Raw genomic sequence first — 18656 nt, 5'->3', positions numbered from 1 at the left:
TCTAACCTAAAAAGAAAAAAAAATTCTCTTCCCGAAATATAGAAATAGTCATCGCATGAATCATTCAAACATACCAATGCATACAGGAGCAGCTTCGTGACGCACATTCTGACTAGTCATTCTCTCTCGTCCATCACAGCAATATACCCTACCTGGCACCTGTGGCACGGAAGGTCTGGCTGAGCAAGCCATAAGGCTGTTATATGCCCGGCAACAGTGGCCCCTGGTATTATATGCTGGTGTAGAACTCCCTCCCCGTACTGCACAAAGAGGTGATTACACGCACACACACACTCCATGGTTTAGTGGTTAGTGTTACTGATCACAGTTCCAGCACGGGCCAGTGCGGTGTCGAACTCGCATGGGTCCGAATCCTCGTCGTGGCAGTTGGCCTACGCCCAAGCAAGGTGTTCATCCTGAGTAGGTCGCTGAATGGGTACCTGGTTCAGGCTTAGGTGTATGTATGTGCATGCACACATAGGAGTAAAGGCAAGGTGCATATATATAAAGTTATGAGACGGGGGGGAACACGACTGTAAAACTCTCTCTCCCCGTAAATTCACAGAAAGACATGCAAACGTGCATACACACACAAAATACGGTAAAATGGGTAAGTATATATATATATATATAGGAGTAAAGGCAAGGTGCATATATATATATAAAGTTATGGGGGAAATGGCGAATAGTTTGAAAGATATATATATATATATATATATATATATATATATATATATATATATATATATATATATATATAAAGTTATGGGGGAAATGGCGAATAGTTTGAAAGAAAAGATATATATATATATATATATATATATATATATATATATATATATATATATATATATATATATATATAATATATATATATATATATATATATATATATATATATATATCCCTGGGGATAGGGGAGAAAGAATACTTCCCACGTATTCCCTGCGTGTCGTAGAAGGCGACTAAAAGGGGAGGGAGCGGGGGGCTGGAAATCCTCCCCTCTCATTATCTTTTTTTTTTTTTTTTTTTCAAAAGAAGGAATAGAGAAGGGGGCCAGGTGAGGATATTCCCTTAAAGGCCCAGTTCTCTGTTCTTAACGCTACCTCGCTAACGCGGGAAATGGCGAATAGTTTGAAAAAAAAAAAAAAAAAAAATATATATATATATATATATATATATATATATATATATATATATATATATATATATATATACACACACACACACACACACACACACTTTTTCTAAAATCCATGAGAACAGAGTTGAACTCTGCTATAACTGATGTTTAGTTGGTCTACATTTCTAGATTAACATGCATCATCAGGTGGATTAATGGATCAAGCTAGGTTCCACAAGTAAGTAATCTAAAACCAAACAAAGACCATCAGATACTAAATTGATTACAAGCAGACAAACTGCAAGTCCTTAACATGATTATCAATAATGGTTGATAATGCTAGGCTACAATGAACCCAGACACAACAGCTATGTAACCGTTTACATAGTGGATTAAGCCTCTTAAAATCCCTCACACATCCTTTATTGCATTATCGATAACCACATCACATTAACAAACTAGACAAACGGTGTTGGTACTCCTCACACACATGCCATCCTCCAATATACTACTAACACAGTACACCAGTGCTCACTATTAGGAAGCATTCGTATCTGATTAATCATTTTCCTTATACTTTTAGAGCTTACAGTCATTAAACAAAAGCAGGAGAGACTCGCAATAAAACGAACGATATGAAAATCGTAAACGTTTTATAAAAATGGAACAACGTGAACACATTCGAGGACACTGTGCTAGTTTACATAACATCGAAACGTATCCAATAGAAAAATTAAGTCTCTGTACGCATGATAATGTTTCACCAAAGAATACATTCGTAACCATTTCTGTAAACGTATGTAAAACATCTGCTCCTTAAGATCTTGTAGAAATAATCATCTAAGGGTAACTGAAGTATCTACTGTAATATAAATGTACATCACATCTACTGTAATATAAATAATACAGTTTATCATACATCATAACCTCATTCAAGAGGAGAGTGGCAAATATAAAAAAGAATATATACAAATATGAAGACATGAAAATAATACGACAGAATCCTGACATGTTATCGACAATGCTGATGGTGGTTTACCTTGGCTTGCGGTGAGGCAATGCGGGTTTATCGACTGCCGCCACAGCACTTGGGCAGGAAAAATTGCTGCAGCTGACTGTACGCACAGCACTTTGAGAACGTAACTGCTGAGGCGAAATGTACATTATATATATAAAAAAAGAAAAGAAAAGCGCACTGTTGCACAGGGGAACAGACAACACTGCGGCTGGTGTTACTAAACCCCCTTGGCCATGACAATCGCTCGACCATCTGAGCAACTCGCAGTTAACGCTAAGAACGCACTGGGCAGAATATTTACAGCAGTTTTTGGCTGTTTTAACACTGGAATAAAGGAGAGATGGCGACACAGCTGACTGTAGTAATACTGCAATAAAGGTGGGATATCGCAACAGCTGACTGTGGTAATACTGCAATAAAGGTGGGATATAGCAACAGCTGAGTGGTAATACTGCAATAAAGGTGGGATATATCAACAGATGAGTGGTAATACTGCAATAAAGGTGGGATATAGCAACAGCTGACTGTGGTAATAATGCAATAAAGAAGGGATATCGAGACAGCTGACTGGTAATACTGCAATAAAGATGGGATATCGTGACAACTGACTGTGGTAACGCGCTACAGTTTAGATGTCGCAACAGCTGACTGTAGCAAATCACTGCAGTTTAAGAGGGATACAGCAACAGTTTAGGAGGGGTGTAGCAACATTTTAGAAGGGGTGTAGCAACAGTCTAGGAGAGATATAGCAACAGTTTAGGAGGTATGTGGCAAAAGCTGATTGCGAATTCTGTTCTCTGGGAGGAAATTGAAGCTCTCGGCAGTCAACAAGACAGTATGATAATAAAGAAAATAAGATCGTCTGTGATGGGACGATAAGCCATAACAATATCAAACAAGGAAGCCTGTCAGCACCAGGGTACTGCATTAGCATGGCCTGAAACGGGAGGCTTTTGGCTTCACGTAGCCACCATCTACAGAATAATCTGTGCCTCAGACATCAACACATAACTTCCGCCTCAATGAAAAGTGTTCACTATATATACTCTCTCCTGTGAGTGCAGAGAATTCCGACTCTGTCCCTGCGATGTGTGTGTGTGTGTGTGTGTGTGTGTGTGTGACTGACACGCCGCTCTTCATCTTGCTACGTCAGTGAAGCTCCTTCCCTCTAAGACAGTTGTGTGCAAGTCAAGCGCCTCCGTCAGGAGGGTTATGTCATCTTGGTGGATCCAGGCTGCTTGCTTCTCTGAGGGAGAGGCGCCTCTGACGCCAGCTCAGAGGGATCTTGAAAGTCAGTGGCAGTTTCATCAGGTACACTTACACATCATCATCTTCAGAAGGAACTTCCTTCTCATAGCCAGATTTCGCCCAGAAATTTTCGATCTCCTTCAGCGTTCGGCCTTGGGTCTCAGGCACAATGAAGATGACGAAGAGCATGTAGGCCACACACCCGACAGAGTAGCACCAAAACAAACCGTGTAAGCCAATCAGCGCCTTGACGTCTTCAAACGTCTTGGAGACGACGAAGGACGTGATGGCGTATCCTGTGACGGTAACTCCCAGGCCCAAGGAACGTACAGGTCCTGGCAGTAACTCGGCCGCCATCAGCCACGTCACCGGACCCACACCCACGGACATCCCCAGCATGTAAATCACCAAGGATATCAGTGGTAGGGAGTTGACCTGCGTTAAATCATACTCTCTGGCCTGTAGGTAGAAGAAAATGCCAATCGTTCCTGTAGTCACCGCTGTCAAAAAGTTCCCGCGTATTAGGAGATATCTGCGTGGGAGGCGGTGGAGCAAAGCCGACCCGAAGAAGTTGAAGACAAGGCGTGTTGAACCGATGACGATGGAACTAGAAAACGGGTCTAGACCCACGCCAGCCAGCTGGAAGATCGTCACAATATACAGTGTAAGTACAGAGAGACCGGAAAATTCTTTCAGCATTAGCAGGGTTACGGATATTGTCATAGGCACAGCGTTCGCCCTCCTCCTCACGATTTGCAGCAGCTTGCTGCAAGAGGTGTTCTTTTCGGAGTTCTTCTTGAGCTCTGTTATCTCCCGCACCACTTCCTCCGGCGAGTCTCGTAGCCTTAGGAGGGTCGCTATGGCCTTCCCTTCTCTGCCCTTCCTGAAAAGCCACAGTGGGGATTCCGGCGCTATCAACAAGCCGAAGAAACTTGGCACAATGGTGGTGAGGGGGAGAAGCCAGGCGGCCGTGTACCAGTGGAGGTACTTGGCCATCACGTAGCACAGCAGGAGGCCCAGTGATGCCCAGGATTCGATGAGGCTGCCTACTATGCCGCGGTGGCGGGCGCTGCTCACCTCACACGGGTATACGGCGATCGTTGGGTTCAGCAGTGATATAATTGTCCCCTGAAAACCAGATGGAAAAAATATTTTGGTCACTGCTTGGCATTCCTTTGTACAAGGGCATGGATAAGTACAAGTAATTTCTCATTCCTGACCTACATTGTACCTTTCAGTCATACCTAGATTTATGTCTATTGCTCTCCTTTAGTGTGTCTTCCTTTACCATTCAGTACTTTTCCCACAACCTTAACTACACACCAGCTTCGTCAGGTATTCGCCACTTTGTTTTCGTCGTGTCTATAGTCCTCAATATCTATCGCCTTCAGTCAGTGTACAACCCGTTGTGAATTCATTCGTCCCTTCTTTTAATTCGAGCCGCGGGTGACCCATCTGGAAGTTAAGTTGACCTGAATGACGCATCTTTTGGTTGATACACCTGACTTACCTATACCTGGATGACACACCTGACTGACCAATACCTGAATGACACACCTGACTGACCTATACTTAGACGACACACCTGACAGACCTATACCTAGATGATATACCTGACTGACCTACCTGGATGATACATCTGACTGACCTATATCTAGATGATACACCTGACTGACCTACCTGGATGATACATCTGACTGACCTATATCTAGATGATACACCTGACTGACCTACGTGGATGATACATCTCACACACCTACCTGGTGATACATCCGACTCTACATGTGACACCTAACTGACATACCTGGATGATACATACACCTAACTAACCTACACTCTATCATACACCTGGATGATACACCTGACCTACCTGGATGGCCCTGGTGATCAACAGGATGACTTGGGCTGCCCCAGCCTCCTGGATAAAGCGCCAGGACCCGAGGTGCATGGCTACGAGGGAGAGAGAGAGGAGAGGCGAGAAGAGGATCTGGGTCCGCCTGGGGCCCAGCCTCTCACACAACAAGCCCCCAACCACCGACCCGGGGATGCACAGGAACAGAGGCATTGTAGCTGCAAAATAAGGCGCCACACATTATCAGTCCTCCCACAGCAGCAGTCTCGAGTGGAAGTAATATTCAGATGACTGAAACGCCACAGAGGAAATATCAAATTGAAGTCATTGTTTAAATAGGCAACTAATTTAATCTTTTCCGTTTTGAATGGTTGGTTTTACGGTGATGATGTTGTGGGGGTATGGCATTTAATCAGTTGGGGGAAAACGGGAACTAATGAGAGAAAAAGCTTCGTCCCGAGTCTTCACCAAACTGATCCACACTCGTCCTTACTGTAGGAGTCCTTGGAGTTACGATAATGATAATAATGATAATAATAATAATAATAAAATAATAATAATAATAATAATAATAATAATAATAATAATGATAATAATAATATTAATGATAGTAATAATAATGATAATGACAATAATTTAATAATAATAATAATAATAATAATAATAATGATAATAATGATAATAATAATAACAATAATAATACTAATAATAATGATAATAATAATAATAATGATAATAATGTGTGTGTGTGTGTGTGTGTGTGTGTGTGTGTGTGTGTGTGTGTGTGTCGAACAATGGGGTAGGGGGAGGAAGTGGTCTGCAGTCAACTCATGATTAAACAAGTTAAAGACTCATTGCTTGACGTTACCGACCTACTTCCACGAATTCTAATCTGCCGTGCCATCTCGTCTCCTCTCCATTTGACGTTATAAACACTTCTCAGTCTGAAACCTCTGTCTTTTCTAAGAAAGACGTCCAGTGTAGAAAGATATCTGCGAATAACAGTAATAAAAAAGGTACCTATTATGCGTTGATTCGCTACGCCCTTACCTCCATTCTCTGCTCTCTGGCCTCTCCCTCTAACCACAACTCCCTTTTACGCACCATCTTCCTCTCATATGTACCCACAAACTCTCACATACATCGTACTCCTCCTTTGTCCTCTCAGTTCCTCCACTTCCTTCACGCCAGCTCAACATCTGAGTGTATCGCGAGGACAGTTCATTACCGAAATTATACCCAAGGTTGCGATTCTCGGTGCAGCAAACTGTATGTACCCTCTCCATGTGTATTTTACTTTTATGACTTAATTGGGTGATGCTCACAATAGCCTCCAGCTAGCTAGTTTTGTCTGGTTTACTGGCGTCTCAATAAAGGCCGTTGCAGCCTCAGAAACTGATGTCTCACTATATAACTGGTACTTAATGCTAAGTCTCAAACTAACTAGTGCTTCATGCTAAGTCTCTTGCTAACTGGTACTTTACTGTCAAGTCTCTCACTAACTGTACGCAGACTTCAATGTCAAGTCTCTCACTAACTGTACGCAGACTAAATACAGTTCCTTTCCAACCAGTGACTGGTCTAAATCTTGGTATGGTGTAGATAGACGAAATGTCACGCAAACCTCACTTCACATAGTTCTGGAGAGTTGACTAATCTTAATATCATGATGTTGCCACTGAAATACTTTCTCGACGATTCCCAAGACAATCTAACACCACACTAGCTTCGAAGATGCCTCCTGCATCTCCAGAACGCGAGAATAAACAAAAGACTGTCTTCAGACACGTAAAAGTTCGCCATGTCATTGTGAGCTCGGCGCCACTCTGCAATGTTTACGTTAGGACCGAGATGTTCTGCTACATAAGTACCAATGTTCAGTGATTTTCTTATCAAAAGAAGTCGGAGGGACATGAGTTGTATCAGTGTCTGTCTCCAACCTTGCAAAATTTCTACCACTCTTCACGTATTGTTGGATTTTTATCGGCCAATTTTTAAGTCAACAATTGATAAGTGGTAAAATGCTGTACGGTTTGCAAGTTGTCAGGCATAAAATTCAAATACTGACAAGCAGATCTAAGAAAAGAAAGAGATCACATAGAGGTAACACTCATCACATTTTCTGGTCAACCTGGTATCTCTCCTTATATCTTTTCGTCACGGTAAAAAAAGAACTACAAAAGATAAAAAGGGATCAAAGTTCTCTTTTCTGTACTTGTACCCGAGACCATTATTATATGGGCTTCACTTTCACGCTGCAGTGATAAACAGCGAGTGAGCGGGAGAACCCCCCTGGCAACTGCAGCTTCTTAAAAGAGGACAGTGGCAACCTGAGTGGCGGATTCTGAACGTGTCAAGGAAAAAATATAAACCATGACAGTGAACGCGACGGGGGTAGATGAATTTGCAGAAGCTGGTTGTAAGTTGTGGGTAGTTTGTGACACTTGAGGATAAGAATATAACTTTGATCTTAGTGACAGTGCAGGCCCCCTTACCACAATCTCTTCCTCTCTTATAGACCTGATTCTTTTTCTATTGACTATACCATCATTCGTGTTCTCTCTAGTAACCTCTCCTCTGTTGAACACTCTCCGTCTAGCGCCTCTCCTAATTTCTTATTTCGTATATGCTCTCTGAGACCTATTTGTTTAATGATGTTTCCTCACTAGCTCCTTCCCCATATCCAACTATAATACTCCACACACGATTCCAGTTCAAAGATGGTGTCTGTGCTTATTCCAACATCAACACACCTACTGCATGCCTCGAGGACCTTGAGTTCCTCAACTTTGATGTTATCTGGCTCAAAGTTTGCCTCCAAACTACCACACTTTTCCTCTAGGTCCTCTACTGCTTTCCTAATTCTATGAATCTTAAAGCTTTCTTCGACTGTCCAAACTCCTGCCATGAGAATGTGGCATCGTTTCACCCGCAAGCCGAGATCCAATATACCTCGGGGATTTCAACGTTCACCATAGGGAATGGTTGAATTCCTCCCGTACGGACGGTGGGTGGGAGGATTGAATTCCTCTTGTTCTCCATTCCCAATGAGCTGGAACAAATCATCTCCCACCCCACCTATATTCCTGACCGCTGTGACCATTCTCCTAATATTCTAGATCTGTCCTTCATCATTAATCCCTTGCGCTGTTACGACACCATCTCAACACCCCCCCCCCCCCCCCCCCCCCCCGTTGCATCATCTGACCACACTCCCATAAATCTGTCTACATTGATGGCACCTCCTCACCAGCAACCCCTTCTAAACGTAAATATTGGCACCTCAGCAAAGCTGACTGGAATAACTGAAGACAAATTATTTTCTGACTTTCGTTGGGTAAATTTCTGTCTCTTACATGGTGATGCCGCTGTATCCGCCACACGCAAAGCAGAGGTTAATGTCGCGGGAATGGACACATATTTATCACCTCTTCCTTCCAGGATGACCTCATCTTCCAATCAATGGTTCAACCGTTCCTTGTTCTGTGGCCGATGGGTATGGAATCAGACACATCGGGCTTGGAAAACCACCCCCTCCACCATTCCTCAGACTCATGAGTACCATTTATCACTGCCGTGATCATTCAAGTACCTTATCTTTTATAATTCCTTTCTAAAAGAAATGCGATAACCTATCCAGGTCATCAGCTGATAGGTCTTTCTGGTCTTTAGCCAATTGCATCGGTAACAGCGTCTGTCTCTCCCGTAAACAAAGCAACTCTCTCTCTCTCTTTGCTTCCCATTTCCCCTCTAATTCGTAAATACTTTCCTTCGTCTCTACTTCTTCCCTCTTATTGACCTCTTGACGTGGGCTTCAGTACGTAACTGGAGCCTCCAACGTAAAAAAAAAAAAAAGAGCATTGTGTCTGTCAGGGTAGTGATGCCTACAATGGATGAACTATGTCTGGTGGGTTAGAGTTTAAGACTGGTTGGGAGGGCGAGTGTCCAGTACTTGACAGGTTGATTTAGTGTGCCTGTGTTTTGTTAGTGCTATATCTGTCAAGGGGTGGTGGTGGTGGTTGGAGGTGGGGAATCAGCGAGTAGAGGATGCTTGAAATTTGAGGTAGGGGTTAAGCTTCTTGTTTCTACCTCTGAGGGTGTTGGCTAGTGGTTAGTTACGGAGTGCTTTGGTTGGGAGAGGTTTAGTGTTGTCATTCACCAAACCAACTGATTTGAAGGAGACGAGTGTAGGAGGGTGGAACTCACCAAACCTTTTGTGGGAGGGTGGAACTCACCAAACCAACTAATTTGATGGAGACAAGTGCAGGAGGGTGGAACTCACCAAATCAATTTGAATGGGTCGAGTGTAGGAAGGTGGAACTCACCAAACCAATTCATTTGAAGGGGATGAGTGTAAGAGGGTGGAACTCACCAAACCTTTCGTAGAAGGATGGTACTCACCAAACCAACTGGCCTGAGGGATCGATAGTTGAAGGGTCTCGTTCGTGCCGGTCAACTGCGGTAGAGCCACGGACGGGTACGCAAAAATCCCTGAGATGCTCGACATCAGCAGCCCAGACGACACGCTCACCAACACCTGAGGAATTATCGTTTTAGTGTCGCACAAGTTAAGGAGAATTGAGAGGAACAGTATCAGCGACATCTTAGATCTCTTCATAGTGTACAGAAGTGCTTTGGCTGCCACCTACACGCTGGTTGTGGAGATAAGCTTGGTAGACCAGTGCCTCTATTTTACTGGCGATCAGTGATAAGTTAAAGAGGGTAGTGAAAGTACGTGAGATTGGAAAAAAAAGAGGCTGGTGTGCGGAGACACCAATAGCGACTGGACGAGGAATGGATTAAGGTGAGGGTACACGATAACTAGGAGAGAAGGAGAGAGAAAAGAGGGTGTTTAAGGAAGCACTGCCTACATGTGTGGGTAGAGTGGGTGGTGCGCAGCTAGTGGGATGTGGGCGTTTGAGAGAGGGTAGTGAGTAGTGGTGTGATGAAGTCGCCAGTGTAAAGAGAAAAGAAAAGTGTGTGGGAGATACCTGCTAAAAAGGAGTGCGAGTGATTGAGAGATGTACAAGACGAAGCGAAAGGAGAACACGAGGAAGGTAAAGGGACGGATAAAAAGGGCATATAAGAGATAGGATGAATGGTAACGGCAACTTAAGAAAGAATAAGAAAATCTTTTGGAAGGAGGTGAATACTGTAGGAACGTGAGTCAGTGAGGGGAGATGATGTAGAAGTGGTAACAGGCAAAGAAGAGGTAAAGAGGAGATGGAGTGAGCGTCTCAAGGGACTGTTGAATGCATCAGCTGATAGGGTGGGAGTTGTGGGGTGTTTGGGACGAGGAGGTTAAGTGGAACAAGAGAATCATGGCGAATGGTTTGGTGAAAAGCGAAGAGGTGGTGAAAACCTTGTGTAAAATGAAGTGCGGCAACGCAGCTGGAGTGTACGGGACTCCAGTTAAATTTCTCAAGGAGTGACAATGATAGTAACTGGTTGGTTAGCACCTCTAGCGCAAGTATGGCGTAAGGTGAGGTGCCTGAGGACTGGCGGAATGCCTATACAGTGCCATTGAACAAGGGAAAAAATTATTCCACGACGATTGATCTTGGATGTCGATGATTGAAACTATTTTGTCCTCTAAAAGCAAACATAGGAAAGGAGGCAATCATTTCTTCCTCAATTTTCCCCTTCTACACTTTCAGTTTTCACCTGAATGCTTGTCAAGATCTTTTGAAAGCCCAGCCGGGGCTTGATTTCGACCTCAGATGAAAATGCTGAAGTCGATCACCACAGCAAAGATAACCGTAGAAACCGTTACTTTGAAGCAACCACTTAAAAAAAAGACCTGAGGCCGGGGAATGAATAGAAATTAAAGAAAAAAGAATCATCCTTTTCGTTCACCGTCACCATAGATTGAAACACTACCACTAGGGAGTTACCTGACCAGGAAATATACAATGTCTATTGCCAAAAATTCGGAGCAAATCTGAGTGAAGACTAGAATTTAGGAATCTTGCCTATCATTTTCCTTTTGGGTGTGGCACCTCTATTATGAAAAATAGGACTCTCGTTGGACATATATTTTTTTTTTCTGAGTTTATAAATACGTCGTCGGAAAATAATTTGCACGAGAATAAGCCGTGAAACACTGGCGCGTTGCCAGAATGGTAGGGCGCACTTTGGCAATACTGAGGCGTCTCTGATTCCACCTCGGTCCTCCTCTAAATGAATGTATCTCTATTTTTTATAAAGGTCTCCTCCAGTTGTGATAACAAAACGGTCGACGACAAAAGATCAACTTTTCTTCCATATCGTTTGGACTTCGATGCCGCCATGATTTACGCACAGTAATGTCGGCAGACATAAGCAAGCTGTAACTAGGCTGCCAACTCGTCTTTATGGCTGTAATTACTGTCACTACTGTACCCACTCGTCTTTATGGCTGTAATTACTGTAAACTAGCGTGCCCACTCGTCTTTATGGCTGTAATTAAGTCCTGTTTCATGTCAAAGTCAACTGATGAGGAAAGGAACTAAAATAAGAGAGTAAAAACTAGGCTCGGAACCCCGCCTGCTTGTGCTGATGTTTACACTGCAACTTGGCTATTGAGTGAACCTGTGCTGTCTCATCCAATTCCGTGGGTGATGCGGACGTACCCGACGCCTAGTATCCGGGAAGATCTGAAACGCATATAAGATAATCACATTTCTTGGCTGTTCTCCATATCTCAGAAGCTACTATACTACTGGGTATTGTGAGCGAGCCACGGTAATAATGATTAATAGCGTCTAACGCCGAGCTGAGAATGTTGCTTTATTATGACTAATTTGTCTGTCAGACAATTGAGCAGTTTGTTTCGTAATATTCTATTGTAATCATTATACATTAACGACACATATAGCGACTTCAAATACGTACTGGACGGTGTTCTTTATAACAGACGAGTGACGTAAAACATTAAATCAAAATATGATATATGGATGTAGATGCTTATAACCTCGTATGCTGGATGATATATCTGCAAGAAGACAATTACTCTACATGATTCTATCACTGTGGTGGTGACGTTCCGTTAATCCAACATTGCAGACAACCAGTCTCCGGCAACCAGAGGTAATTCTGGGATGGTCTCACTTTCGCTCCATCGTCTTTTTCCTTCCTGGTTTTAGCACTTTCTTCTATAGACCCATACGATACGTACAAGACAACACCCAATCAAAGCCATCTTGGGTGGATAGAAGATGAAGACAAAAAAAGAAAAAGAAAATAATCAATGGTGTATGTCTGTAGACCTGACTCTTCAAGGTAAAAAGGTTATAGCAAAAGGAAAAGACGAAGAAAGGAAGCGAATTCCACAACTCAACTATCCGTGGAAAGACGGAGGCGTGTAAAGAAAGACCCATCGTCGTGTCGGTCTCCATTAACAAATTGTGGGAAACAGCAGCCAGCCACGTGCCTCTAGGCCATGCCAAGATGGCAAGGACACACACCTGTACACGATGCATCGTATGAGATCAGAGGCAGCAACACTGTGGTGGATATAGAGTGATGGTCGGAGAGAGGTGACATCTGGGGAAATCAATAACAAGGAAAACTTTTTGGTTCCACTCTCACTCATAGAACCATATCCCAGATTAGTGAACAGTCATCCATACAAGGTGGAGATAAAGCCTGTATATATGAAATAAATGCTAAGAGTAAGATTAATCATGTTATAAAAGAACCCCAGAGTTTGGTAAGCCGACTTTTTTATTTTATGTGGGGTTTCTCGGTTAGAGTAGAGGATATGGTTATACCCAACATGAGTATGAGTGAACTAGTATTCTGAGACTGAACAGAGGGGAACGACTAATACTTAGAAAGAAATATATAAAGAAATCGTCTTTTAGCACAATTAGATTTAATCAGGTTACAACAACCTCATTCTGAGGTGTCGCTTAGTCGAAATGAACGAGGAAATGTGTTGGGAATGGGAAAGAGAATGAGTACCAGAATGAGGAAGAGAGGGAAAGTGAACTCAAGTGTGTACACTGGAATCATTAACATAAGACTGAATAGAAGACAGGTCATTAACGGAGGCAAGAGAAAGTAGGCCAAATGACAAACCCCTGATGAATGCCACCGCTGGCAGAATAAGCAAGGGAATTCACTCTTTCAGACACTACTTCAGTGGAGCGACCATAGAGGAGGCTAGACTTTAGAGAACATAATGAACCAAGTAGACCAAAGGAAGAGGAAGGTTTACAAACAAAGACTTACGCAACATCTCGTCGGATGTTTTGGAGACGTCGAAAGCTTCACCAGTATTCCTGAGAAAGGAAAACCACACGTAAATGAAACAGACCTCCAGTTAGCCTAGCAATGTGAGAGCCGCAGAGATGACTAGAAAGATGAGGCTACACAGTTAGAGGGGTTAGATCAATCTGCAACGAGGTAAGTATTCTGCAAGGAAGTATGTTAAGTTTGGGTGTTCACACATAGGCGCAAAAAGGCGAGAAAGGATCGGAACTACGTAGCTCAGAGGGCACACTCCGAGGACTTGAAACGGTGTGCCATCCATCCTATATATGCCTTGCTGACTTGCGAGGTGGGAATACATGCAGGAGACCATGCTCAGGGTAAAATGTCCTAGGAGACAGCATAAGTTCGCCGGAGCAGAGGGAGGAGGACCAAGCGGAGAATTAGCCGAGGGAGCATTGGAGGAATCTATGGTCCTGTACCTAACAATGGAGGCTTTATCAATCGGAGAGTTAGTGGTCGGAAGAGAGAGGGAAAACCGGTACTGCAGGAGTTATTGGAGATGCCTCTAGTTAATGATCTACATCGCTACATATCACCTGACATTTTATGAAATGTTCTCTTGTTTTTGCGCATGTACACATGATACATCACAAAGGGGAAAAAAGGGGGGAATAAAGTATTGGGTGGAGAGATTATGATCTCCCCGGCTAAATATCAACAATCATCTTGTTTACAAATACTTGGACGTCATTTCAGGAAAAAAAAAAACAATCTAGCTATACCAACTGCAGCTATGTATATATATATTTTTTTTTCATACTATTCGCCATTTCCCGCGATAGCGAGGTAGCGTTAAGAACAGAGGACTGGGCCTTTGAGGGAATATCCTCACCTGGCCCTCTTCTCCGTTCCTTCTTTAGGAAAATTAAAAAAAAAAAAAAAAAAACGAGAGGGGAGGATTTCCAGCCCCCCGCTCCCTTCCCTTTTAGTCGCCTTCTGCGACACGCAGGGAATACGTGGGAAGTATTCTTTCTCCCCTATCCCCAGGGATAAGCTATGTATATATTCCTTCTAAGCTATGTATATATTTCCTTCTAAAACCATCTAGAATTGTGTCTGAACCTTCAAGGCTTCACTGAAGTGTTGCCAAAATAAAGCGAATTCGCTGAAAACAGATGAACGATTTGGTACTTCTGGCATATCCAAGCTACTGCTTAGCAAGTCTTCAGCTTGTTGAATACATACTGTACCTCAGCTTTTTGGTCTGTATTGAGGTTGTTGCCTTAAAAGTACACTGTGCTAGGGACATAATACGTGCTGTGACTGGCTGATCATGCACAGGAGAAATACGAAACTGTTCCGTGGCAATAGTGAAGAGATTCACCGATTACTGGGGAGAGATGCTTACATCCTTAGTAACGAGGCGAACAAACAATTAAAAGATGTTGGAAAACAAGATTTTTATAATCAAAATACCAGCGCACGAGGTATGTACCCAAGTATCTAACACACATCAGGACTATTGAATTTTCTCTGACTTTCTTCCCACAAGGATAGGGAATACTTAATTAGAAATCAAATTGCAAGACAGTCATTCATACATTAGGTACGAACCTACTGAAGCAAAATGTGTGGAAGAAAAAAAAAAATCTCTATGTAAAAGACATTGTAAAGCAGCAACAGCTCCGATGCCATTTCGATTCGTGTCACGCGCAGCAGCAACAAGCGAGGCTGCCTCGAAATATCTTACGATCGGACAGGGATCTATGGCTGTATCCGTTCTCTCTCTCTCTCTCTCTCTCTCTCTCTCTCTCTCTCTCTCTCTCTCTCTCTCTCTCTCTCTCTCTCTTAAATCTTCATAACCTCCGCTGAATGAGCTTATCTGGTGAACTTAGGAGATGAATGTTTGACTTCTTGATTAACGCACATCCTACATCATTAGATGCTACTGAGTCAATAAAGAATTTTTCAGTGAATCCTTTGCCTATGTATGATTACTTATATGTTATTCTAAAAAAAAAAACAGTATGAAGATTTCTTTCTACGAAAACAACTCAGGTAGCAGCAATAGTAATGCTTCTTAATTTAATACATCCACGTAAATACATATATATCCTATTTCTACAGCTGATTAATTTTGTAATAGGCTTGTCCAGTGATGACCAGGGTGGTTCGTTCCGCTGTTGCCACCACACTTACCGGAATTTCCATAAGGCATACGGATATAATGGAATTAATTCAATGTCCAGATGGTGTTCGGTATTGTGAACGCCGCTGCCTTACGATTTGCCATAACATAATCAAGACACGTTTTTGCATATTTAAACACGTGTTTGCAAATATTTAGTCAAACCTCTTTCGCTATCCTTTTTGTGAATATATTTCACAATTAGATAAAGTAAAGAACGAATGAAGATGATGGGAAAGGTTAGAAAATCAACTAGGATGGAGGGAAAGCCATTCTAAAGAGAAATAAGACGTCAGATTTAATCTAAACGTTATTTCCCTTCCTTATTAAGAGCTGTTGACGATTTGTTTTCATCATCGATGAATTACATTTCAAACCAAGTTTAATAATAATACCTTAACCCTTACAATGATCAGACTTACAAAAGATTCTGCCATACCACCAAATATTCTCATCTCTGTCTTCTGTGTGTGAAATTTTGTGGCATTTCTTCAATGTTGCGAGACCGCCAAACTCCTACGTGCTGAGGCCGTGGTACCCCATTGACACAAACTGATTACGACGAGATCACGTCAAAAGAAAAAGCCAGCGAGTACTGCTACCCGCAAGAAAATATAACTACGGAGTCCTTTGAATCAACATGTTAAGTCTTTATATATTAGATGGAGATTGTATGTTTGAGAAATGAAAACCAACAGAAGGAAGAGACAGTTAACTAAGCCAGAGGAATGACGACACTGACAGCTACCTACACTGCGCAACCATTATTTGAGATTGTGCATAACACATGAACCAGACGGAATAGATGATCGCACAGGTACTTGTGTTATATAGTCTTCTGACGCATCTTATAACCAAAAATAACAAAAAAAAGAAAAAAAAAAATAGGGGCCCCATGGCAGTCACTCAAGCTAGAGGACCCCATGGCAGTCTCTCAAGCCAGGGGACCCCATGGCAGTCTCTTAAGTCAGGGGACCCCCAAGGTAGTCTCTCAAGCCACGGGGGGCCCACGGTAGTCCCATAAATCAGGAGGCCCCATGGTAGTCTCTCATGCGCCAGGGGCCCCATGGTTAGTCTCTCGAGTCTGGGGGCCCCATGGTAGTCTATCAAACCACGGGCCCCATGGTAGTCTTTCAAGCCAGGGGCCACCATAGTAGTCTTTCACGTCAGGAGGCCCATGGTAGTCCCTCTCTCATGCCTGGAGCCCCCATGGTAGTCTCTCATATCAGGGAGTCCACGATGGCCTCTCTCTCTCTCTCTCTCTCTCTCTCTCTCTCTCTCTCTCTCTCTCTCTCTCTCTCTCTCTCTCTCTCTCTCTCACACACACACACACACACACACACACACACCAGTAGACCAATGGGAGTGTCTCATGCTAGGGGGATCCAGTGGTGATTTCCCTCACGCTAGGGGAGGGGGGGGGGGAATGATAGGCCCCCCTTTCAACCCGATCACGATAATGCTAGATTATCTCTATAATCAATTTACGACTGCTAAATGAACTATAGAAACTTCGTGACTGTGTCATTTGAAATAATACAACAATAATAATAATAATAATAATAATAATAATAATAATAATAATAATAACAATGATAATAATAAAATAATAATAATAATAAAATAATAATAATAATAATAATAATAATAATAATAATGAAATAATAATTATAATTATAATTTTCATAATTATCATTACTTATCATTGCTATCATTATCTTCATAATCATTATCATCTTTTATTGCTCTTAGTATCATAATCATTATCATTAATCATTCCTCTTATTTTCATAATTATTCTAATTTATTATTACTCTTATTGTCATATCATTAACATCAACTCACGCTACAGGACGCAACCCTGAAATCTTTTGGTGGGCCAGTCTTCCACTGGACTTTCCAGCTTAATTCAATGTATAACAGAAAATCACAATAGGTCAGTGGTAGACGAATAGGTGAACTTCGTGTCCTGAAAAGATAAACTGAAAAAGAGAGAAAACCTGAGGATGGTTCAACGGGAAGTGTTATGAGAAGGTTCTATATCGCACACACATCCCTCGCCAACGTAAATAATTCCAACTTGTGTTACGTGTGTGACGGGCAAGGGTTTCGAGCTGCACTGTGTAAATAAGTGTTTCTTTTTTTTCCTCCTCTTATCGATAAACTAGAAAAATGGATGTGAGTGTTTGCGGCCTTGCTTAGTTTGTTCCAGGTGTTACCTCGCTAACACACACACACACACACACAACGTAAATTGCATAGTCACATTATGCATGTGATCTGGTATCTGCTGATCACCACGGGGGAAAAATTAAACACGATTTGGTCGATTGCATTTTAGTGTATTCTCATCGTCAGGGGAGATACGGTATGTTTCATTTCTCCTCGTGGTTATCAGCAAATATCTTTTTCTCTTCCCCCTCCACCATCGGTACGGGGGTGAACATTCAACCATCTATGGTGAACGATGAAATCCCCGAAGCAGAGGAGGAGCTTGGCTTGCGTGAGAGAGGATGCCATAGTCTCATGGCAGAGGAGTTCATATAGTCGAAGAAAGGTATATCAAATTTGTAGAATTTAGAAGAACAATAGCTAGCGAAACGGAGGAAAAACGTGGTAATCGGAAGACAGATCTTGAGCTACATAATATCAGAAGTCTGGGAACTCAAGGGTCCCTGAGGCGTACAACAGGTGTGTTCATGTTGGAATAAGCATGAAACACTACTGAACCAGAATCGTGAGTGGAGACTACAGTTGGATATGAAAAAGGCACAACTGGGAACATCATCAAACAACTGTGTCTCAGAGAGAACTAAAACATTAGGAAGCACAAGACAGATGGCGTTCAACAAGAGGAGTTACTAGAGACACCACGAATGTTGGTATAGAGAATAGAGAAAGAGGCAAGTCTAACAAGAGAGAGTGGAAAGGGGCCGGTACTAATACGGTCTGAGCCCTCCCTCTCTCACACTGGCAGTCGAGTCAAGCGGAATTTCTCGCGCCTGTCACAGTCTTTCTCTCGACAATAAAC

General features: G+C 42.5%; 1 protein-coding gene across 1 annotated transcript in view; it reads right to left on the bottom strand.

The window, feature by feature from the left end:
- Nucleotides 1-1760: 1760 nt before the first annotated feature.
- Nucleotides 1761-18656, bottom strand: part of LOC139749035 (facilitated trehalose transporter Tret1-like) — a 31935-nt gene continuing 15039 nt past the window's right edge. The window contains exons 3-5 of the mRNA XM_071662431.1: nt 9643-9778; nt 5260-5459; nt 1761-4517 (exon numbers count right to left, since the gene is read on the bottom strand). Of these exons, the coding sequence (XP_071518532.1) occupies nt 3459-4517; nt 5260-5459; nt 9643-9778 (1395 nt within the window). The 3' untranslated portion in view covers nt 1761-3458. The remainder of the gene's footprint in view (nt 4518-5259; nt 5460-9642; nt 9779-18656) is intronic.

This window comes from Panulirus ornatus, chromosome 6, assembly GCF_036320965.1.
Source record: "Panulirus ornatus isolate Po-2019 chromosome 6, ASM3632096v1, whole genome shotgun sequence".
Taxonomy (NCBI): Eukaryota; Metazoa; Arthropoda; class Malacostraca; order Decapoda; family Palinuridae; genus Panulirus; species Panulirus ornatus.
The sequence above is the reverse complement of the archived record's forward strand: the minus strand, read 5'-3'. Positions and strand labels throughout refer to the sequence as shown.